At 39.5% G+C, this 24,209-nt stretch overlaps 1 protein-coding gene and 1 long non-coding RNA gene across 9 annotated transcripts in view; one reads left to right on the top strand and one right to left on the bottom strand.

Annotated features, from left to right (window-relative positions):
* Nucleotides 1–22,072, top strand: part of myom1b (myomesin 1b) — a 43,520-nt gene extending 21,448 nt beyond the window's left edge. For 3 of the 8 annotated variants that reach the window (XM_078162966.1, XM_078162969.1, XM_078162970.1), the window contains 24 exons: nucleotides 1,695–1,712; nucleotides 4,544–4,740; nucleotides 4,850–4,976; nucleotides 6,946–7,130; nucleotides 7,217–7,331; nucleotides 7,411–7,567; nucleotides 9,100–9,206; nucleotides 9,298–9,342; nucleotides 9,434–9,570; nucleotides 9,667–9,811; nucleotides 11,035–11,094; nucleotides 12,020–12,087; nucleotides 12,180–12,293; nucleotides 13,793–13,849; nucleotides 14,060–14,147; nucleotides 14,238–14,276; nucleotides 14,373–14,478; nucleotides 14,779–14,942; nucleotides 15,175–15,211; nucleotides 15,412–15,434; nucleotides 15,937–15,992; nucleotides 16,675–16,890; nucleotides 21,361–21,508; nucleotides 21,592–22,072. In XM_078162966.1, the coding sequence (XP_078019092.1) occupies nucleotides 1,695–1,712; nucleotides 4,544–4,740; nucleotides 4,850–4,976; nucleotides 6,946–7,130; nucleotides 7,217–7,331; nucleotides 7,411–7,567; nucleotides 9,100–9,206; nucleotides 9,298–9,342; nucleotides 9,434–9,570; nucleotides 9,667–9,811; nucleotides 11,035–11,094; nucleotides 12,020–12,087; nucleotides 12,180–12,293; nucleotides 13,793–13,849; nucleotides 14,060–14,147; nucleotides 14,238–14,276; nucleotides 14,373–14,478; nucleotides 14,779–14,942; nucleotides 15,175–15,211; nucleotides 15,412–15,434; nucleotides 15,937–15,992; nucleotides 16,675–16,890; nucleotides 21,361–21,508; nucleotides 21,592–21,809 (2,627 nt within the window). In that variant the 3' untranslated portion in view covers nucleotides 21,810–22,072. Of the gene's footprint in view, nucleotides 1–1,694; nucleotides 1,713–4,543; nucleotides 4,741–4,849; nucleotides 4,977–6,945; nucleotides 7,131–7,216; nucleotides 7,332–7,410; nucleotides 7,568–9,099; nucleotides 9,207–9,297; nucleotides 9,343–9,433; nucleotides 9,571–9,666; nucleotides 9,812–11,034; nucleotides 11,095–12,019; nucleotides 12,088–12,179; nucleotides 12,294–13,792; nucleotides 13,850–14,059; nucleotides 14,148–14,237; nucleotides 14,277–14,372; nucleotides 14,479–14,778; nucleotides 14,943–15,174; nucleotides 15,212–15,411; nucleotides 15,435–15,936; nucleotides 15,993–16,674; nucleotides 18,723–21,360; nucleotides 21,509–21,591 lie in introns of those variants that run through there. The other 5 variants (XM_033639444.2, XM_033639447.2, XM_078162967.1 and 2 more) reach the window with 4 other exon arrangements.
* On the bottom strand, nucleotides 18,499–19,120 carry LOC117265057 (uncharacterized). The gene is made up of 2 exons (XR_004502382.2): nucleotides 18,988–19,120; nucleotides 18,499–18,884 (listed from the first exon to the last, which is right to left on the bottom strand). It is a non-coding gene; the product is annotated as an uncharacterized LOC117265057 (long non-coding RNA).
* Nucleotides 22,073–24,209: the final 2,137 nt, after the last annotated feature.

Below are 24,209 nucleotides of genomic sequence, written 5' to 3' on the forward strand. Positions count from 1 at the left end.
CTTGATAACTGTCAGATGCTCTCTCTGATCTCCTACATGTGTTCCCTAACTTGTCTCTGCATTACTACCAACATAACTTTGAGCCTTTGGATGTCTGTCATTCACTGGCCAGCTTTGTTCTGAGCAGCATGCTCTGTTTGCCCTTATGAAACACACTCACTCAGTACACAGTTAGTAAAAATGCCAATGTGTTTCTGTGCAGGCAGACATATTGGTAATGTTCTCAGGGAGCATTTTCCGCCTTGCTAAATTGGGGCCCCAATAGTAGGCTTCAATACATTTCATACAAGAAAGGTTACAGCTACATGTTCTGAAATGGGACCTATTATGCTTTCCCTATTTTCTGTCATATATAAAATGTTACAGTCTCAATTGTTCATATTAAACGTGACTGAAGTTTTATATAATGAGGAAAACATATGTAAAAGTAATCCCTGTGAGCAAAAACCTCCGGCTTCAGACCTCTCTGAGTACTCTGTTTCCAACGTTTTCCTTTTCTACCCTTGAGACAAGCTGACGTCAGATAGTGATGCCTGTCTTTATATGGCTATCTGCTCCAGGCATGCTACTGCAAGTGTTTACATTATGTCAGTGGTTCCCAACTGGTCCAGATTTCTCCTTAGTCATTAGTTCAAAGTCCACACAGTTTAACATATTCAGCATCATACTTGCTTTCGGCCATGTCGAGTCTGTCACTCACGCTACAGCAGGAAACGGTACTTCAAAATAAAAGCTCTGTGCCTTCAATTCCCTGCACTATGTTTATGAGTCACTTCCAGTCCATTCAGAATGGAGTTGTGACCCACTTTTGGACCATGACCCACCAATTGGGAGCCACTGAATTACGTAATCTACATTGCTACATGTAGCTACATGCTAACTTCAGAAATATGCAATCCTCGTTGCTAAAGTTGTCAATTTCTCGCTGATTTCCGATCATATTCCTGCTGGAACATGTCCAGTTGTACAGATTTTGATTGAGAAGCTTTCACTAGTGATTTTTTGAGGTAGAAAGTGTCGCTATTCTCCATTACAGTCATTCCACAGCCTGCAAAGATGGTGCAGAGATGCCAAAATAAGGCAGATCCAGAAATGCTGACAAATCAGAGATAGGTGCTAAAACAGAGCGTTTAAGAAAGAGGGTGCATACAGGTGTTCCAGCACAGACAGTATGAGGAAAATAAAGTGTTTTTTGACCAATAAAGCATATAAACATGTTCTAGTAGAAACCTTAAATACAACTATGAAAATGAGCATAATAGGTTCTCTTTAATATTGAGGGAAACATAGTAAACATAGAGGAGCTATAAACAGTTACACAACTTCATATTAATGGGATCATTCAGTCTCAACACACCAATTATTTCATGTTTTGAGTGGACATTGGCATTGTTACTAGTGTACAGTGTTTTTTCATAGAGGGTTGGTGCAAAGCCTGCACACCCACAGTCATTGAATGCATACTCTCATAATCCCAAATGTAGCCTACTCACCTCCTCACCCGGATGTCACCTGTTGGTCATCTTGTCTTCATTTTTCACTCCTGGTCAGATGAAGACATTTTACTTGATTAGTTAGGCTGATGAACTGTTTCTGTTTCTTTGCTCTCTGGATGTCGTGTGACTGATGAACAGATCTTTTGCCTGTTTTTCTTTTTAAAAGCCTCTTCTGCTTTTCTCTGCTAACTCCTGTAGGGGGCGGTATCCCTCATGGTGTGTTGCCGGAGATGGGGCCGGGGGGTAACGTGGGCCAACTAACCGAGCACAGGCCACGCTGGACGGGCACGCATGACACTGTCCAGTCCCCCCCTGACACTATGCAAAAATGCAATAAAGCTCAGGCTGACACTGAAGCCAGGCAGGGGGCCGGGGCTGCTGGTTCAGCCCTGGCACGGCCCAACCCCGTGGAGAGTAAATGCAAGGGGGCCAAGAGAGGCAGCGTGTCCTGGGCCCCTGACCTGGCAAAAGAGCTGGTCTCAGAGCCTGTGTCAGACTCAGTTTCTGACTCACTAACTGACATAGCCACTAAGTCTGCACACTTAGACCCAGTCACTGCTGAGGTTCAGGATCAGGCTGTAAACACAGTCAATGAGCCTGCAGCCCAACAGGCACGTAAGTCCTCTGTAGATGTTTCTGCTAATCGGGAGACAGCGAAGCCCAGGAGAGATTCGTCAGGTGAGGAACGGTCAGAGATGGAAATCTTTTAGTCAGCTCCAAAACAAACCACAAAATAAGTTTCCCCCACTCAGCATCCATTAAAATATTCTACCCTGAATTTCTGTGCAATAAAATAAGGATTTCCCTTGTTGAATCAGTTCTGCAAGACTCTACTTTTACATATAATAATAATCAATAAACAGTTGGTGAAGTGCTCTACTGGTATTCTTCTCTTTAAGGTAAGTCACTGTAAAACACCACCAAACTTTAACTCAACACAACCCGCTTATGAACTGGTTTTCTACCCACCACTTTCCCACAACCTCCTCAACATCAGTCCCCTGGCACCTCAGGACCTGCCATCACAAAGTACCCAGAGCACTTTAACACACACAAACACACACACCTACACACATACACACAAGTATGCCATGGCAGGAGCCGGCTAATCACACCCTGTACTTGGAAAGTGGGTCGTCCAACCAACACAAGAGCAGGACACTTATGACCTAAGACCTTTTTGGTAGCGCACTGTGTACTTCTTCAGATGTCCACCTCTTGGATACGTTGACCAATTTCTCACCCCTAAATAGGGGATGGTATCAAGTTGTGTATGACAAGCCAATTTATTATCACCATGTTACATGATCCTGCTCTGGAGAGATCTTTAGCTCATGATTACTCCTTCATCTAAATCGCTTTGTCCTTTGTTGTGTCATTTGATACCACAACTTTAACATAATTATTTTCTAATTAATAGTTATACAGGAATAGTTTGACACTTAGGGAAATATGTTTATGTATTATCTTACTAATTATTAGATATGAAGATTGATACTACTGTCATGCTTGTCGTTTGACTATGAAGCCACAGCCAGCAGACGCTTAGCTTAGCATAGCATAACGACTGGGAACAGGGGGAACCAGCTAGCCTGGCTCTGCACCTCTAAAGCTCACTAATTAAAATGTTAAATCTTGTTCTTTAAAATGGTTTGAAAACCAAGACAAAATGTCAAGTTGAGTTTTACAGGGGTTATGTGCCAGACGTGTTATTACCAGGCTCACTGATTTCCTGGCCTGCCTGGATTTTACACTTTGGTTTTTTGTATGGATTAAAGGAGCTGTATACAGCATTCAGAGCATAGCTATCTATGATTCAAAGATTGTCCACACACGGCTTTCAACATGGAGGTAGCTGAGGCGGCGACTAGCAGCTAACAGTGCTAACAGCTCAAACAGGTCTCACAAACGCAACAGTGCTGACAGAGCTAATGATGTTAATGTAGGAAGGGGAACCAGAGGGTAGACGTTGTGCTGCTGCAATGATGCTGATAATACCCCCGTGCATTGGGATGGCACTATCAACGGTAACTGCCATATAAGCACAGAGCAGCAGCGATTAGCTAGCCATAGTGCTATATCATGTATGATGTATCCATGTATCCAGAAACCTGGATACAGCGTTGGAGGTAGGACCTCATTCATTCCTGTGAAAGTTGTTCAGTGGCACATAAAGCCAAAAACATTTAACTACTGCAAATAAAATGACCCTGCTAATCGATGCTGCTTTGGCGTCACTGGGCTCATATAGCAAGCATACTAGAAACTACCACCAGCAAAGGCAACTACCTGTGGTTTAGCACTCTGCTATCTTGTATGGGGATAAAATTATTGAACTGTTCAGCTCTTCTAGACTTTCCAAATGTTATGATCAAATTCTGTTTTGCAGGGTGGTAACGCTAAAAAAAAAGTATCCACTGATTTTCAAATGTCCCTTTCCCGAAGTAAGTCTATTGGAAAAAGTATTTTTGGGCTGAATGCGTCACATGATGGACCCACAAGTTGTAATTTCAAAACTACAAAAATTCAAAGCTAAGCTAATCGTCTCCTGACTGTAGCTTCATATTTTGCTCGCAGACATGGGTAGTATCAATCTTGTCACTGACGTAGTGTGTTTCCCGAAATCTCAAACTGTTTCTATGAGTAAATCATAATACAAAAGCCTGACAAAAAAGGTCAAAGGTGCAACTGTGTTGTGTGCTTGACGATATTCAGTTACAGCAGGTAGTAGCCTACTATTGTTTTCAAAGTTTTACACATCATTGACTTCAGTAATGGAAGAAAGTGAGTTGCCAATAGGCTATTCGCAGTTTTCAGTAATGGGACACTGAAGCTCCAAAGCATCAACAAAGCTACAATAAACTCATGACATGCATTTTTACAAGTACTTAAAAAAACAAGGATATTAAATACATGACAGCAGTTGGCCAGAGGTGTGAAAAAAAGTTTGGAAATTAAAAGTATCACCTCATTGTAGTGCTTCAGTTTCCCATTACATCACACTGTTCCCCTACTGAGGCATTAATTTGTGTTTTCTGTCATCTCAGCTTCCCCTGCTCCACCCTATGGCATCACTGTCCTGGAGTGTGTGCGCGACTCCATGGTACTGGCCTGGAAACAGCCAACCTTCATCGGTGGCGCTGACATCACCGGATACTTTGTGGATTACCGTGAGGTTGTTGATGGCGTCCCGGGGAAGTGGCATGAGGGCAACATCAGGGCTATCAGTGAGAGGGCCTACAGGGTGAGTTATTCCTCAACCCAAACACAGGATTCAGTTGATTTTACAGATTACAGATTTTAAAGGACAGTTCAGTAAGTAAGGTTATGTCTTCATGTCGCTTTGTCTCCAGGTGTCTGACCTGAAGGAGAACAAGAAGTACCAGTTCCAGGTGCGGGCAGCCAACATGGCAGGTGTCGGCATCCCATCACTGCCTAGTGACATCTTCCTGTGTGAGGAGTGGACCATCGCTGTGCCAGGTTGGTTAGACCCCTTATTTAATTTACTGAGAGGATGCTTTCATGAACCACACACTCTCTTAGAACATTTACAGAACCAAAAAAGGAAAAATGCCCAAAAAAACTGATATTTTTATGTCCTTGCTATTACATACAAAATAAGATGACATGATGGAATGAAATATATATTTTGGACTCTGCACTGCAACATAAAAAAGATAAATGTCCCAGGTCAAGCTCTAAAGTCCTGAACTTTGTGTTTCAAGTCTTGAACGTAACTTTTCCTCCCGCTAATTCTGTGATTGGCTGCTGTTGGATTGATTGAAAGGGTCAGTAAAACAAAAAGTGGATTTGCGGCACACGTTTATACATTGTTTCTTATCTTTGGGTGGGTGGGTGTCTAGTCGTTCCAAGTCAAAAGGCCAAAGTCCAGTTTCAAGTCTTTTTTCTCTTTTTTCTTTTACTTTACTGTTTTTAAACTTTTTGTTTTTACTTTTGTACTTGCAAGTTGTTGTTTTTTTAAACTTTTTTAAGTTTACTTGTAAAAAGTTTTTTACTTTTTCCTTTTACCTTTTTAAAACTTACTCATTTACTGTTTTACTTTATGTTTACTAAGGTTATCAGATTCTGGGTTTAAACTAATAATCTCTAAGATTTTCATTTAAATAAATGTCTTTGAAGTCACTATGAGGCAATAAGATAATGAGGTAACACAATGGTGGTTGAGCCTATGGCCCACTGATGACAGCCCTTGTATTTCAGTATTATGTAGTGAGTGTGTGGGGCGACATTTCCAGAAAACTCAAAAGCGTCGCAGAGTAGTTGCGCATTTTCACACATCACCCAGCAGGGATTGGTCCAGCAGAGGAAGTAGGTGGTGATAACACGAGACTGGCTTTTTAACTCAACTTAGCTGTCTGACGTCACACAGCAACTCTAGCCCCTTTTTATACAACCTGTTCAACGCCTCATCATGCTTTATACAGGGGGCAGAAATTTTCTGCTGTTAAGCAAAGGAAGTAGCAGAGCCGAATTGATGTCTGTGTAAAATGGACTGCCGGCATGGCAGGACTACTTACATACACACACTAGACACTATTTTGTTAAACGTCACACTTCTTTTTCTTCCTCAACACCTATCTAAAATCACACATTGGGCAACAATATGCTGGTGTTTGGTTCAGTATCTTCTTTATGGCAGTTGGGTGAAATCTGTGTGCAAGGGGGCGACTGTTCAGACCTCTGGCAAGTGAGATCCATAAACACACCTGCAATTACCACCCATCGCCATAGGTGCCACTATTGTAGAGATTTTTGAAATAAAGTGAATTCTACAAAGGCACCTGTTTGAATGCGCACAGGGCCTTCATAAGATAAATGACCACAGAAATGAAGTTTCACTTAAACCTTCATGGAAAAATGTGTTTCTCATTCTCCTCCGAGCAGTGACAAAAAGTTAAAGCTGGTTTAATAAAGATCCTTTCTGTTTGAACAATACAAGTGTTCATACGGAGGTACTCCAGGGACAGAGTCTCTGAATTTATCTGTGTGAGAGTGAAAAAAAATAAAACCTTCTCACAGGAAGGGAGGGGATGCTTTCATTTAAGGCCTCTGCACACTGAAGAGCAAACTAACCTGAGAGTTAACCTGCACACACAGAGGAGATGAGACACAGGCCATGAATTCAACATTGTGTAAAGGTAATATATAAATAAGAAGAGAATAAGATAAGCAACAAATAAGAGTATAACTTTCCTTAAGAGCTGCCAGAGAGAACAAAATGGAGATCTTCAAGATTGGAACTTAAAGTCTGATTTGAATCCAATGATAGGGATTGTGTTTGAAGACTTTTCGCATTATCCTGGTTTCTTTCACAGTGCTTCATTACTAATTTTCAATGTATGCACCTGCATTTCCTTTCTCTGTGTGCATATTTGTTCATGGACTCCTTTAACATCAGTAAAATATAACCAAACTTACTGATCTGCAGGGCCTCCTCATGACCTGCAGATAAGAGAGGTGCGAAGCGACTCTCTGGCGTTGCTATGGAAACCACCTGTATACCAGGGCCGTGATCCAGTCAATGGTTTCTACATCGACATCAAGGAAGCAGAGGCACCAGAGGAGGCGTGGAGAGGGGTCAACACTAAGGCCACAGAGAAGACGTACATCAAGGTCGCCATGTTCGCCTGCGTACTTCTTCATATACACACCTGGCAGCAGCTGGAGAGTAACCAGCTTATTATTCTTTCATTTTGCAGATTAAGAATCTGAAGGAAGGAGAGTCGTATGTGTTCCGTGTGCGTGCTCGGAATAAAGCCGGCGTCGGACAAACCTCAGACGTGACCGAGGCAGTCCCAGCTATCACCAAACCAGGTAGGATGAATGTTTCATTTTTGGTGAGCTGCTGGTGACGAGGTGATTAGATCAAGCTGTAACACATCTTTCTCTTCAGGCACCAAGGAGATCGTTGTGGATGTTGATGATGATGGTATCATCTCCCTAAACTTTGAATGCTGTGACCTGACCCCTGACTCCAAATTTGTGTGGTCCAAGAATTACGAAGACATCACAGAATCATCCCGCCTGAACATAGAGACCAAGGGAAACAAGTGAGATGACTTTTGAAAGGAATACTTCATCCCTCAAATAATCATTTTGTACATCAGTTACTCACCCCATGTTACATTAAATTCATGAAGAAAACTTTATCCCAATGCATTAGCTGCTGACACGTGGTCAGCGGCTCTCGGTAACAGATACCAACGCATAGAGGCACCCTTTAGTGGCAGTATGAGACTCACCAGGTGGTGGCATTGTTTGACGCTCCAAGAAATGTCGTAGTATAAAGAGCAAGAAAATCCGCAGAGTGGGCAGGAGGGGAGGTGGACAGGTCAAATAAAAACAGCAGGAGCCCTCTGTTAGTTTCCAGTGTGAAACCAAAAGTCAGTCACTTTTCTTTAATAACAACATTGTTTGCTAGTATGTGTAGCATGCTACAGTAGTGACGTATCTCACGTGACATTACCTTGCAGACTTATTTTAAACCAAACCATGATGTTTTTTTTCTAACTGTAGCCACATGCTTTTGTTGCCTAAACTTTACCATGTATTTTTGTTGCCTAATGTGAGGAAGTAAACCTAGAAACAAAGTTTTTTACCTATGTTTTATGTTTATTTTGAAAAGAGACCATATGCATTTAACAAGTTGAAACTACATTTCCTGCGAAACAGAAGTTTGCAAAGGCACAATGCATTTAATGAGCGTAAATTGGCTGCCGTCCCTGAACGTCCAAAGCTCTGATGGGTTTCCTTAAGTGTCATAGTTTGAGGTGTAGGGCCTCTGACCAGGTATCAGTATTTGATAAGTTGGAAGTAAGAATGTGTTTCACAGTGAACGAAGAATCCAAAAACAGAGATAAATCATTAAAGCCTAAGTGACCACATTTAACAACAGCAAAACTGTATCAAAACACAAACTCTCATGCAACTTGCACAGTATAATTGAATTTCCCCTCGAAAGACAATCCTTTCCAACAGGGAACTGAGCTACAAGTGAAACTTATCTATGCTCTCTTCAAAGCCAGACTCCATTGACAAAAACAATAATTTTACTATCCTGAATTGTGTGACTTTTGTGATTTAAGGGTCTAGTTTGGATTCACTAAAGTCACACAATAACAAAAAATAAAACCATCTAATTGAGGCAGCGGTAGACCAGCAGCTCCTGTTGTTCACCGAGGTAAAATTACTGAATTTCTCAACTGAGTCTGGCTTTGAAGAGAGTATAGGTAAGTTTCACTTTCAGCCCTGTTCCACGTCACAAAGGACTGTCTGTTTGGGAAGTACTGATCATACCACTGGATAAATGAGACTTAGATTATACTGCACGAGTTGTCTGAGAGTTTTTAACAGATATTTTGATACAGTTTTTCTATTGTCAAACATGGACCCCTATGACTTCAGTTCATCAAGAGCTTCCTCCGTTTTTTGATTCTTCGTTCAACGTGGATGCATGTGAGAAAAACAAAGTTTTCTTCACAAATGTAAAAATAACAGATGGTGAGTGAGTGACACAGAGTCTTTGATCAATTCACCATCATTGAGTATTTTTACTTATTATTTCAATGTGTTTTCCCTGCAGATCCAAAACTGTTTTCAACAACCTTGGGGAGGAGGACATTGGCATCTACTCATGTCTTGTCACCCACACTGATGGTGCTTCATCCAGCTACACTCTCTCCGAGGAAGGTGGATACAAAGTCACACGTTTTAGAAAGTGAAAGTAATAAAATGACTTCATTTCTCTCATTTATGAAACTATTTCTCATATCTTTGTCAGAGTTGAAGAGGCTGCTAGTGGTCAGCCATGACCACAAATTCCCCAGTGAGTGTATCAGCATGTAATCACAGCTGTTATTCAAATTATGTCATGGACTGGACTGTTTTTCTGAGCTGGCTCTCACTCTTTCTTATAGTTATTCCCCTGAAGTCAGAGTTGGCTGTGGAGCTGCTGGAGAAGGGCAGAGTTCGCTTTTGGCTGCAGGCGGAAAAGATTTCAGCTAACGGCAAAGTGGATTACATCTTCAATGACAACTTTCTCTCTCATGGGGATGTCAGTAAACAAATTGTATTCATAATACACCTAGGAATTTTATTTTTCTGTGTCTTTTTATATGTTGATGAGGAATTTTTTGTCTTTGTTTTATAGAAATACAAGATGAACTTTGACAAGAACACCGGTGTGATTGAGATGATCATGGAGTGTCTGACTCCGGCAGATGAGGGTACCTTCACCTTCCAGTTGCAGGATGGGAAAGCCACCAACCAGTCCAGCTTGGTGCTGATAGGAGATGGTATGTTCAGTCCAACAATAAAATCCTAAAGATCATCTTAATAAAAAAAATTCTATTAAGCTTGACCTCAGGGAGAGTTTAGTTTAGATACCATTTTAGAGTCTAAAACCCCATGGGGAATCACTGGATACTTAACTTTTTGGCATAGGAATATAAATGATTTAAAGTGGTGCAGTTTTTGGCATCCTCAGTGCAAACATATTATGTCAATAGTATGATTGACGGGACACTGAGTTCAGTAGGCTCAGCTCAACAAGCAATAACTGCTAAATGTTAATGTCATCTCAATTCATTACAACCAGCTCAAACTTTTTTCTTATTCCAATCATTATTCTGTCTAAGTGAAAACTTTTGTCTAATGTAGCATGATGTAAAAGACCTTTTATATTATTTTATGGCTTCTAAATTTTCTTATTATTCTAACCATGATTTTTGAGTTTGCCTAATTATAATGATACACAGTGGTGTCGTGGTAGTTGATAAGGTGGGTGCACTACTAGGTCAGGGTTAGGCAGCCTGCAACTCTGGAGCCACATACAGCTCTGAAGCCACTCTCCAGTGGTTCCCTGTGGCTTTGACAGAAAATGGTAGGTAAATAAATAATAGTTATTTCAGTCAGGACCACTTAAGTCCAAGAAAACTTTATTTCCATTTGCAATATTATGTTTGGCAGTATGGCTCTGTTCTGGGGCCTCTCTGCCTTTCTTCGGGTCTACACACAAAGCCTCTTCCACGGACCTACGTGGAAAGCCTTAAAGCACAGAGAGCACACCTCTCTGCCCTTCCATGCGCCTACATGGAAAGCCTAAGGCAGAGGAAAGGAGAGAATTTAATAGTGTGTGGACAGATTGTTTTGCTTTCAGCACCAACACTGCAAAGTTAAAGTACCAAATAATCATAAATAGCCCACGGCAGAGTCGCTACTTCGTGGTAAAACAGTAATAAATGCTCATTTAGACCTATTAGTAATGTTGATAGGCTAATTTAATTACTGTTCCTACAACAGAAGACAAGATGCCATTGGACAGACAATCGAGCGGGATCTAGACCCTGATCAGACAACTTTTTCTCCAACACGGGCAACACTGAACCCAAACTACATTCACGCTATCGTATAATCAAACAGCAACCAAACACATATCGCATGGTTAGATTTCATGGGTTAGATTACGTGTTGTTTTGCACCATAAAATGTTAACATTGTAAACTCTTTTTATTTGCAGTGTTCGAGGAGCTGCAGAAGGAATCACAGTTCCAGATGAAAGAATGGGTCAGAAAGCAAGGTATGAGACACTTATTACTGACGAGGATAGTGCCCTAAATACTCACGTAATTATTGCTGCATGCATACTCATCTTTTAGTCATGTACTTAACAACTAACAGTTATTTTCATTATTGATAAAACTGATGATTTTTGTCTTGAATAAACAGTTGGTCATGTTGTCTATAAAGCCCAGTTCAGACCAAAGATTCACGACGAGATGAGTTGAAACAGGAAACTACTTGCGATGTGCTGTTCTGCAACATTCTGAAAACCTGCCGGTTCACACCAATGCAACTAGATGAGACGGTGTATCATCTCTATGCAACAACTCTCTGTACTTCTGTTCTGATTTCCAGCTTTTCAGGCTGATTTTGTAACTGAATATAAATTGTAGCTTCTTAAAATATGAATGAGGATAGTGATAGTGAGATACTGGCTACAGTTGCATTTGTAGTAGTGATGAAAGGGTGAAAAACAGAAACAAAACGAGCATCATCAACCAGCACCAATTAATCAGTCAGTGAGAATGTGTGTGAGGGAGGGGGCATAAGCACATACAGCGAGCAGCAGCAGCAACCAACTGTCTGACTGGCTTAGACAGCCAGTTCACACCGCTGCAACTTTTCTCTGCAACGTTCCAAAACGGTTTCATCAATCTTTAGTCTGAGCTGGGCTTTACACGTCAGAAAATGACACAAAACACTTGTCACAGTTTCACAGTGCCTGAGGTGACATCTTTAAATGTCTTTTTTCAGGAAAGAGAAAAGCAAAAAATACTCACACTGGAGAGTCTGGAAGCAGACATGTTTTGTATTTTAAAAATGGACTTAAATGATTAAATAATTCTCCAGTTGATCAACTAATTGAATAAATCCCTCAAGATTTCACTGTTGGTCTATGTTTGCATTATATGATTTTCATATTTTAAACTGCCATGTTTCAGGTCCTCACTTTATCGAGTATTTGGATTATGAGGTGACACCAGAGTGCTGCGTTATACTGAAATGCAAGGTGAGACAGAACTTTAAAGGTTTTTTTCATGCTGCACTCTTTTAGAAATACCATGAGTGTCTTCATGTGTTCTGTGTCGTGGTGCATTTCAGGTGGGCAACATAAAGAAGGACACCTCTGCCGTCTGGTACAAAGACGGACGCGAGATCAAAGCAGACGAGAGTCTCGGCTTCACTGAGGGAGTGTTGAAACTGGAAATTGCTCAGGTACGAGAATAAGAAAAGGAAAACTGTGTGAAGTGTGAATTTATGTATATATATGTATATTTCTGTGCTGTATAACGGTCTCTGAATTCATTTGCATATATGAATGTTAACGGTGGAATCCTTGCACAGCTCTGTTCACGTGTTTACTCCAAAAAGAAATGTTTGTATCCTTCACATTTTATGGGCATTTTTCACCTTTAATGGTGGTCCTCAAGAATCAGGTCTATGAGTAAGTTGGAATTAAAAAAGTTGTTAAAATATTTATTTATTTTTTACTAATTACACTAAGAAACTTATGACAGGGAATCAGGGCTGTTGTAGATTAAAACAAAAAACTTACAAAGTTACAAGAAAAAAAGTGAATATTCTCTGATATTATATAATGTCATAAATTTTATAAGAAAGTTAGGTTATGAGTATAAAGAGCGACAAGTCCACACAGGTAGGACGTCACAGCTGATAAATGGGTCAAACACAGGACTTTCACCCAGGAGACAAGGGTTTGTGTCGTGTGTGAGTCGTGAGTTTATTATTTTTTAGATGTAGTTAACTTATGATTTTCAGTTTTTAGGATGTATGAAGTTCCTGAATGCACACTGTGCACATAAACTGTGGCAGAATAGCTGAGTAGGCCAGTTCTTGTTAACATCATATTTCAACATTGCTAGGAAGCCCAGAAAGAATGTCAAGCTGATGGCTATGTGACCTCCTTTGAAGTGACTTTAATCTCCAAAAATATTTGGGGTTTTTTCCTCGCAAATTTTAGAGTAGGTTTTCCTCATAAAGTTACCACTTTAATCTAAATAAATATTAAATATTCAAGTTTTTTTTGAGTAAATTTGTTTAATCTCTGAATTTCTGAGGGATTTTTTTCAGCAAATTTATGACTTTGTAATCTCAGATAATATTTGAGTTTTTTCTTCATAAATTGAAGACTTTAATCTTAAAGGATATTAAGGTTTTTTTCAGAAATGTTTGACTTATAATCTCAGAGAATATTTGAGTTTTTTCCTTGTAAATTTATGACTTAAATTTTAGAGGATATCAAGGTTTTTTTTCCTCGTAAATTTGTGACTTTAATATCAGATAATTTTTTTTTTTTAATTTGTCAGAATATTAAACCCTTCCCCAACTACATATTTTTTTGAACTACAACAGCCCTAATGCGTCGTCATAGACACCCCTACATTTTTTTTTTCAAAATTACTAGCAATACCTGTCTTTAAAATTAATTTAACTTATCATTTTTAAGTCCTAACAATTCCATTGAACTAATTCAGACTGACAATTTAGCCACCGTTTTCACTTTCTCTCTCTGTTTTGTCCTCTTCCTCTCTGTTTTCATTCTCTCAAACTTCATTTAACCCTCTTTTCCATCTCACAACTCATCCCCATCCCACTGTATCGTCTCTAAACGTCTGTCCCAGCGCCGTCAGTGACATGCCATCCTTCCTGCTTGTCTAACATATAAACTTGATGTCACATGTGTCCCATTTCAGTGCGACTCCCCTGCAGACAAAGCAGCTGCCGATGACGTAATCTGGAGGAAACTAAAAGTTGGGAACAGTTATCTGTTGTCGTCACAGGCCAATGGCCACTTCTGGTTTTGCCGTTCTGCCTGAGAATGCTTTATTTATTCATGTTTGTTTGTTTGACGGCTTTTTTGCCTTTGTGTCATATATGTGTCTCTGCAGCAGATAAATATAAATCATATTCCTTGTTCTCATGTTGTTTCATGACTGAATTTGACTTTTCTGCTCTGTCAGATTTCCAAGAAGGACTCTGGTGTGTATGAGGTGGTTCTGAAGGATGACAGAGGGAAGGACACTTCCAAACTGAATTTGACAGATCAAGGTAACCTTTGACAGTCACACACTGAGACAACCAATCATGACTGTGGTGAATATATGTCACTGAGGATGATCATCTGCTGCTCTCTTTAAGGTTTCAAAGACTTGATGAATAAAGTTTTCAGTTATATTGGTAAGAATATAAACATTTAATTAATGCATTAAACATTTTGGTGTCTGTTTTGCATTTTGATCCAAAATAAATAATTGCATCATGTTTTAATTGCAGCCAATTCCTCCACTCCGCTGAAGATCACAAGCACAGATCAGGGCATCCGACTCTACACCTTCGTCAGCTACTACAACGATTTACTCCAAGTGACATGGCACTACAAGTACGTCCTATGTCTGCATTGCTATCCATGCAAGCATGTGTACATTTGTTATTAAAATGTGTTAGTTATAGCCACTCAGAGTTTTTCCCTTTTGAAAATCTGCGTTTTGAAATACACCTTTTACTCGATGACATAATATTGTATGTGAGAGTAAACTGGTCAGTTCTAGTATTTGTGAGACAGATTTTATGGTACAGTAGTAACATATTTCAGTCACTTGTCCATCTGTAGTCTCCCCTGAGCTATGTCTGTATGTTTGAACATGTTTCCGAGTTTCCACGTCTGTATTGTCTCTGACAGGGATTCAGCCATCGCCTTCTCTGACCGTATAAAGAGCGGTGTGGTGGGAGAGCAGCTGTGGCTGCAGATCTCAGAGCCCACAGAGAAAGACATGGGCAAATATGCCATTGAGTTCAACGATGGAAAAGGAGGCCTGAGGAGGACTGTTGAGCTGTCTGGTCAAGGTGAGACCATCTGCATATCTGACACTTCTGTTTGATTCAATGATTGTGAACTGTATTTGTGCTGTAGTTTAATGTTGCTTGTTTTGCTGTTATAGAGAACAGTGTTTTATTAGTGGTTTTTAGACATATCACGACTTCTAATAGACTTTTCATACTTTTTAAAATTTTCTTTGCATTTACTGTATCCTACACAAGCATTAATGTTCCCACAAACTTTTTTTCTGTTTTGCAGCATTTGACGATGCTTTTGCAGAATTCCAGAGACTCAAGTAAGTTGCTTACTCTGCTCCTCGATAACTAACATATCTTTAGGTTTATGAAGCCGCAGTCACAGCATGCATGAAAACACATTTTGTATATTTGAGGAAATACATGAAGAAGTATACATGCAGATTAAGCCTCAAACTTCACTTCTGATTTTCAGCACCTCTGATCTAATTTGTTCTCTCTTTCTTTTTAACCTCATCAGGGCTGCTGCGATTGCAGAGAGAAGTAAGTGGATTGTATTTAACGTAGTTTTGTGTTTGTCACCTTTTGTCTTTATGATCCATAGTGTTAACCTGATTTCAGCATTTGGTGTATTGTATTTTTTGGGGGATTTGCACCTTCTAATTATTGTTATCTTGGACTTTATATTTACACTATTCCCACTTTGTATTGCAACTACTGCACAGCAGTTTCCCTCATCAAGAAGACCTGTCCTTCAGATATTGTTTCGATGCTGAATAATGGAGTTTGAAATGCTGCAGCTTGGATTATGTAACTAAAATACAGATCCTATGACTCTTATCTTTTCCCTTAATACTTTAAGAGTCCTGTAAAATAAATGTTTAGATTCCACTGATTATGTATAAAGCAATAAATGACCCAGACTGTATATTAATATAAATATTCACATACATTTAATGTAAAGCAGTAAAGTTGTTTACTTAAGATTATCATATGAATAAAACATATTTATTGTAATTATTGAAGTCAACATTGTTTCTTTCAGGTCGTGCTCGAGTGGCAGGAGGCCTGCCTGATGTGGTCACTATACAGGAGGGCAAGGTAAACTCCTGTAGCTGATATTATGAGGCCAGTAAGGGAGCCTGTTTTCACAAGTGTGACAAAAAGAAGTGCCATTATAATGAGAAACCTTCTCAAAATAATGACTTAGCATCTGGAAATTATGATTTAATATCTCAAAATAACTACTTAAGATCTCCCCTTAATGTCTTAGTATTTTAAAATAATGATTAACTTTTGCAAAATAATGTAGTATCTCAAAAAAAATGACTTGCTATCTCAAAATAGTGACTTTGTATCTCAACATAACAATATAATAACCCAAAATAGTGACTTAAGATCTCACCATAATGACTCAGTATCTCAAAATAATAAGAAACTTTATTAAAATAATGACATAAGGGGTGCCCAGTAGCTCAGTAGTTGGGGCAAGCATCCCATTTAAAAAGGCACTGTCCTTGCTGCAGTGGCTGGAGATTTGATTTCAGTCTGCGGCCATTGCTGCATGAGAGTAAGTCATTAGTTTAAGATACTCACTCTTAGTTTTGAGAAAGTTTCTTGATGACTTACAGTTTTTTTCCCATCACACTGGTGGAAATGTGCTTCCAGAGGCCAGTGTCTTGCAGCACAATGAGAGTGATAGAGAGACTGACTCTATGTTTCTGAACACAGTTGTTATGACTGTATAATATTGTGTGTGTGTTGCGTGTTATCCTCTCACCAGACCCTCAATCTCACCTGCAACATTTCGGGTGACCCCGTGCCAGAGGTCACCTGGCTGAAGAATGACAGGGAGATCACATCCGACGACCACTGCATCCTCAAGTTTGCGTCAGGCAAGTTTGCCAGTTTCACCATCATCGGCGTGAACACGTCAGACTCTGGCAAGTACAGCATCCTGGTGAAGAACAAGTACGGCACAGAGAGCGGGGACTTCACCGTAAGTGTCTTCATCCCTGATGAGGCGGGCAGCAAGCATAAATAAAAGCGGTCCAAATCTTGTCGTAAATATGTACAAATGAAAAACACTGGAAACAGATGAAGGAAAGAAACAGGCTTGAGGATGTGTTCGATGTTTTTGTGTAGAATATTAAAATTAACTCTAGAGGTGCTGAATCTGAAATGTCAACAACAAGTTCACAGAGAAATCCAGAGTGAAGAGTTGTGACTTCAAATCATAAAAAACATGTATTCATTTGGTCCAATAACAACAAACCTAACATCATGTCCACTCAGAAAATGTCACTGGTGCAGTTTTAGTTTTTGTTTGTGTAAAGTTGTGGCATGCAGAGAGGCAGATGTGTTTGATTTAGAAGAGAAATGAAACATTACTTGAGAAAAGAAGGCTAAAGATAACATATAAGACATACTGTGTTGATAGGATGCAGAGAGTCATAGAAAGGAAATCAAGTTAGTGTGCAAAGTCTATTAAAAAGCCAAATGTGTTTACATCTTTCATCCCATTTGTTACAAATTATGCATGGAGCAATTTATTTCTAGTTCAGGTTAATATAATATAGAAAGCATTTTGCAGGGACATGAAACATGCTTAAGATACAGAGAGTCATGATTTAAAGTTTTTGCAAAGTCGTTGAATAGAGGAAGTCTTCTTGTTGGTGCATTCAAGTGCTAGTGGGAATCTAGAACATCACAGTTTTAGGATTTCAAGCTTTCTGTTTTCAGTAATGGTGGCAGATTTACTGGCGAAATTGTGAGTCACTTTTAAATAGTGGATCCTATATGTCAGACACAGGTGGACAAAAGCAGGATCCTCATTTCTACATTTTATTAGCTGTAGCTAGTTAGCTAACTGAGCTAGCATTAGCTCCAGGATGTACCCAGCTGGCTAGTGGCCACCAACGCTGTAAGATGCTGATATTTGGTTGGATTTAGGATGTGACGCCAAAATTCAATGTCAGGACAACGTGTGATTCCAACGTTAATTTGATGTAGAGTACTGACGACAGATGATGTGATATTTTGTTGGTTTTATGTTATAAAAATTAACAAAATCCAGCATCTTCCAGTCGTCTCGTGCCGACGTTATCTTGACGTACAATAACGTCATTTAGTTGTAAGGTATGGAGAACAAAACCCAACATCTGCTAAACATTCTAATGTTAATGTTTACACAACAGGAAATTGTAACGTTGACAGATATTTAAATTATGCTCAACATGATTTTGATTCCAACCAAAATTTAACATCGTCTTCCTGATGTTGAATTGACGTCCGGTGCCAGCTGGGATATTTACACTCTCTCTTCCCCAAATCCAACAATGAGTTGGACAGAGCTGCTGATGTTAATGAAATAGTTTATGAAATAGTACATAGTGGATTTGCTAGGCATGAGCAGGAGACCCCAAAGTCTGGTGATAATGCTCCTTAGGTTTGAGAGTAGAAATACAAGTATGCTAAATTTGTTAGAAATGGGTTGAAACATGCACTGTGTCATTTCATTAGATTTTACATTTAGTCTTGTTTTATTATTATTCACAGTCATTTGAATGTTGTTACCGTGACATCACTTCCATTGTCTCCCTGTCTGTAGTGAACACACGTTTGCCCACTGTCACTGTTAGTCATGTGATCCACTGTTGTTACGAGATCCCCTTCACTGTCCATCATTCATGATTATGGTGCCTCCTGTATTGTGATGTTACTGACGCCACTGTTATGAAAACTGTCAGATCACTGTTTACGTATAGTGGTTATTGCATCACTTCCCCTGTTTCTTGATGAGACTAATAAAAACAAGCATGTACTTCCCCACTTCCTCTTCCTCTTTGAGTTGCCTCATGTTGGTTTGAACCCTGCACCCTTCACTCTTCACTCTCTGGTTTCAGTCGACTCTTCCCTTTTCCACTCCCAGCCACTGTAGACTCGGACTGCTCCGAAGATCCACCACCAGCATGGAGACCACCCCTCTCTCTCCTGTAAACATCGTGGGCTTGATTTATGATGATGCTCTTGAAAAAATAAACAAACAAAATAACCTGTAGATGAGCACAGACTGAGCACAGAAAATCAAGCTCACCTGAATGTTATTGAGAGAAAACTAATGTTTCCCCTTGTTGTCTGGTCACCATCCAACGGTACTATCACACATAGCATTATATCCAAGGTTTTTCTGTAAGATAGAGGTTATAAATAGTCATTTTCTACATCAGTTTTATCACGAGTACTGAAAGTCACTGCGCATGGCCAGTAAAAAGTCCAGTTTTTGTACAGATTAAACAAACAAGATAATGTATTGATTAGTGAGCTTTAGAGGTGCTGGCAAGCAGATTTCTGTATCTTTAGACAGAGCCAGGCAAGCTGTTCCCCCCTGTCTACAGACTTTATGCTAAGCTAAGTTTCTCCTGCCATCTCTTGATTGAAATTTCATATTGAAGATACATGAAAGCTATCAATCTTCTTATCTAACGCTCAACAACAAAACTTGAAATATCGAATCATTTTTCGAACAGGGCAGAACTACTGCGTATCTGTCAAATCCTAATGGCTGTCTTTATGGCCAGAATAGAATGAACAGAATAGATGAAATATATTGACAAAGGGCATTGTTCCAAAGCAAGCTAAAGTCACCTAATGATACATGAACAGTATGCTCAGGTGTGCAGCCAGACATTGTAAACATTTGGAGCTCCCCTGGGAGATTTTTTTCCCATTTATAGCAGCTATATGCACTATTTTTCAAGCCATTTGTGAATGCATAAAAACGTGAACATCATTTGAGAAAAAAAATGCTGTTGCCAAGGAAAAAATCATCCCGTAGAGCCTACATCCTATTTTGCAGATCTATCTTGTCCAACTGTCTGAAACCAGTCCAGTGTGTAGGATTTAGGGGATATATTGGCAGAAATGGATATAATATTCTCCTGAGACCCTGTGTCCTCATATGAGGACATCACATTTTGGATTTACTTGACCATATACTTCATTCTACTTAACTTAGACCTGTTGTCCTCGTTCGTGGACACTTTTTTGTGCCATCTAGTGGCAGCAAGAGCACAATACACTAATCCATGTAAAAACAAGATGGCAGCCATCTCTGCCGAGTCAGTCTGCGGCTGATACCGACACAAAAGTGGACAAAGTACAAAACCTGATCACATTTTATGGTTGAAACCTGTTTATTTATGATTGATAATGTTTGTAGTTTGATATGGCAACAAATTTGACTGATTTTAGCAACAGTAACAAGCTGAGAAACTGTTAATTAGGAAGTGCTCGTTTGAGGACATCTGGACTTTATTATTGTTGACAAATCTTAGTTTTTTATACTTATCAAGTCCTGCCAATCACTGGGAGCTGGGAGAAATTAAAAATGTATACCAAAAAAAAGTTCTGGTCTTAGGAGGATATATAAGTATGTTTTCTTTAGCGTATAATCGGCTGAAAATAATCATTGAGTTTTTGTAAACTTAGAATGAGCCATTTATGTCTACATAGGTAGCAGGTCCCCATCTACGGAAATCACCACGTTGCATCGCCATGTCTCTACAGTAGCCCAGAACGGACAAATTCATGTTTTCACCGCCAGCCACTGTAGTTTGCAGCCCCTCTGTGATGAGACTGTCAGAAAAACACTGATTGTTTTTATAACATGAAACTGCTTTATGCAGTGTTTCTACCCGTTTAGGGTGTGTGTTTGTTTTGAAGAGAAAAAGACCTCTGCAGATAATTCGGCTCACGGTAAAAATCCCCTGAACAGCCACCCAGTAGCTCACCAGGTAGAGCAGGCATACCATGTACAAAGGCTATGTCCTTGCCACAGCGGCCACACATTTGATTTTGGCCTGTGCTGCATGTCATCCCCTGTCTCTCTCTCCCCCTTCATGCTTAAACTGTCCTATCTAATGAAGGCAAAAGCATAAAATCTTAAATAAAATTTTAAAAAAACTCCTGAATGTCTGCATCAGAAATGAGGTGAGCACACATTATGTTATCAGAGATAAAAATTAGCACACATTAGCAGGTGCTGGGCTAACGGCATGAACACCACTGTGAGAAGTTTCAGCAGGTTGCAGTCTCAAATCCTCACCACTAGATGCCACTAAATCCCCTTAAATCTCACACACTGCTCCTTTAAAAGCCATTGAATAATCTGATTAAAGGACATTTATACTTAATATGGAGCAATATCCCTCAGTTTCAGACAGAAATCATTTGAAAAATATTGCAAATGATGCAATGCAAAAAAAAGGGGTTTTAAAATGTGTATACACAGGTGAATACAGATTTGGATAGAGTGATTATATTATGAAAATCATCAGTGATATTTCTGACCTCACTGAACGTCCCAGGTAAGTAGAGGACACCATTCTTTGGCTGCTGATGGTTAATTCTGGTTAGAGTAGGTCTTTTTATACATGGCCATGTCTGACCCCAGTTTTTCTCCTCCCAGCTGGAGATCGTAGAGGGAACACCTGACCTGGGGGTGACTTCATACTGGACTGATGCAGAGGGAAACGTGGTGTTTGGCCCAAACACCCCAGAGGAAAAGATGAAAACCCCCGTCACTGGGACTGGGAAGAAATCACAGTGCCGAAAGAGTGAGAGGGCTGAAATCACATCTGTGATATCTGAAACATTACAGACTGTGTAACTGTGTGTACTAATGATCATTCTCTTACAGAATCTGTATCTAAGACTCTTCCCATGGAGAAGGTTGAAGATGAGGTGAAGGCTGCAGTCAAACCCAAAGCTTCACATTCAGAACAAACAAAAGAAGCAAAAGAAGTTGCTGACCAGACTTTGACTGCTGACCAATCAGATGCCCCCGAGCGGCCTGCAAACACAGTGGAGGAGCCTGGACCAGGAGCTGAAACAGCCACAAACACTGAGTTAATCTAGTGGTGATTCATATTGATTATACTCACATATACGTACATTAGCTACAAGTTTGATGTGGGCTTTTGAGCCTTATATGATTGATGTGTTTCCAGATATTGTAACTTGGACGTTGCATTTGCTCCTACTAAATATTAATGATAATAATAGCTCATCTACTCATATATTTCAATTTAAAGACCACAGTTTTCACAGTTTGCCTGCATTTGATTTGATATTTTGTTGTATTTTTCATCATATTTGCTTGAATAAAAGATCTGTTGACATTTTGGTTTAAATGGTTGCACTTCTTAGTTTATAGTGCCACGAGATTTCTGGATATTCAGAGTGACACAGACTCTCGAGCCTTACAGAGGCTGGACACTCGATAGTTGGAGGGAAGAACAAAGCAAACATGAGACATTCTTGGGGTGAAACAGGGCAGAATTAATTTAAATCAACATGTGTAAAGGTTGACGAGGTCCAGTGAAGACAATAATGCGGCGAGGAGAACTGGCCACAGCTCCTTACATAAAACATTTTAATATTTGTCCAACGGTTTCATCATTTTTGAAATTTATCTTAATCTCTCACTGACTTATTGTTGAGTTTACAAAAAAGCTAAGAGCAGTAATACTGCTAACTGGCACATTTTAAGGACACAGCAGGCAAAAGCATCCACAACAGCATACGGATTTAAAAGGCCTAACTTTACTGACAGATCAACTAAATGCAAAGCAGTGTTTTTTGCAGTATATTTCGAAAATATAAAAAAATATGCAGTAAACTCTTATGTAACAATCTAGGAAATCCCTGTGTAAACATCCCGTCATAGTCTGACTCAGCAGGTGTTTAATGGGGAACTGAAACCTTCTGCTTCCTCTCCAGAATTAATGGCTGGTTCACTTCATTAGTTTCTCTTTACTTTCATTTATAAGACAGCTGGAGGCACACTGCCCTTCATCGGCTGAGGATTCAGGTCCAGTCTAACCTGTGTAGCCAAATATCTGCCCTGCTGACCCGTCCTGGAGCAAATCCCTAAAAATCCCAAACCACCTGCAGGGAAGCTGCTCTGAAGCTGATTGTGACCTCTGACCTCCAAATGGAGAGCGTGGAAATGTAATGTCCTTACTCTGCAGCCCAGACGCCAGAGGAAAATGTTGGCATTGCCGTCTCTGCAAACACATTTCATACATATCACATTGTTTCTAAAGTGACGTAGGTCTGACGACATCTATATAAGACGAGTTTCTCGCCAGAGGAAGAGGAGAAAAGATGCTGGATGTTGTGACCACTAGGCAAAATGTGCCTTTTCTGCACCAGTTTGATGTAAATGTCTTGTCATGTTCATGTGCACTGCATCTCCCCCAACACCTCTGCAAATGTTACATCTCTGTGGTTTGCAGAAACGTACATTATGCCAACATTTATTCTGGCAACCAGACTGCACACTGTGATCAATAAAGTAAATCACATTGATTTGCTGTAACTCACTTCAGCATAGAATCAATGGGTAAAATTGAACTGCACCACATTTAATCAGATCTTATCAGTTATAAAATCTATTTAAAATGTTTATTGTCATGTGCTCAACATTTACAGAGATTGCAGTCATTGGCAATGACAATCTTAGATGTCAGGCCTGTTCCAACAATGCTCATTACATAAATTAAATATGTATAACAAGAACATTAAAAAAAGAATCTAAGACATAAAATAGTGCAGAAATGAGTACATAGGGATAAAATATGACATACATAATTCTAATATAAAAAAATATTTAGGGTAGGAATGTTACTGTAAATAAATAATTTTAGTACTACATATATTCTTGCATAATCATGGTAGAATAAAAACAAATGTTTTACACTGAACAATCTGGTTGTTCTTTTAAGGAGACTTTAAGGAGAGATGTTTTTGTTCTGGTGAACCAAGTCATTTTGTTGAGTCACCATTTAAATGCAGTGACTGAAGAGAAATAACTGTTGATATGATAGAAACATCATGAACCACAGGGTCCCCCAGTAGATGATCTGATTAGATTTGGGAGCTTCTTAATCAGTGACGTAAGGTGGGTTACGACAGGCCCTAGTGCATGCTGTCACGCAAATACTGTCTCGCCACATGATCAGAGACCAGCAATCATCATTGCATATCTATATGTAACAATACCAAAGAAAATGAAAAATTATTAATTTAACAATTTTAATAGTTGATTTACAGTTGTAGAATAAGCATATAATTTTGTTGTAGATGCTAATGACTGTTGTACAAAAAAAGAAAAATTAAACATAACAGAGATGGATTTGCCCTCTTCAAGGGCACATATAGCATATGGTACTGTTTTTAATTTAATAAGAGTTCTTCTTTGAACACAGGCATATTTTCAAATTAGCAGTCACATAAGGGCCCATTCTCCACCCA

This window comes from Epinephelus lanceolatus, chromosome 20 (assembly GCF_041903045.1).
Source record: "Epinephelus lanceolatus isolate andai-2023 chromosome 20, ASM4190304v1, whole genome shotgun sequence".
Lineage (NCBI taxonomy): Eukaryota > Metazoa > Chordata > Actinopteri > Perciformes > Serranidae > Epinephelus > Epinephelus lanceolatus.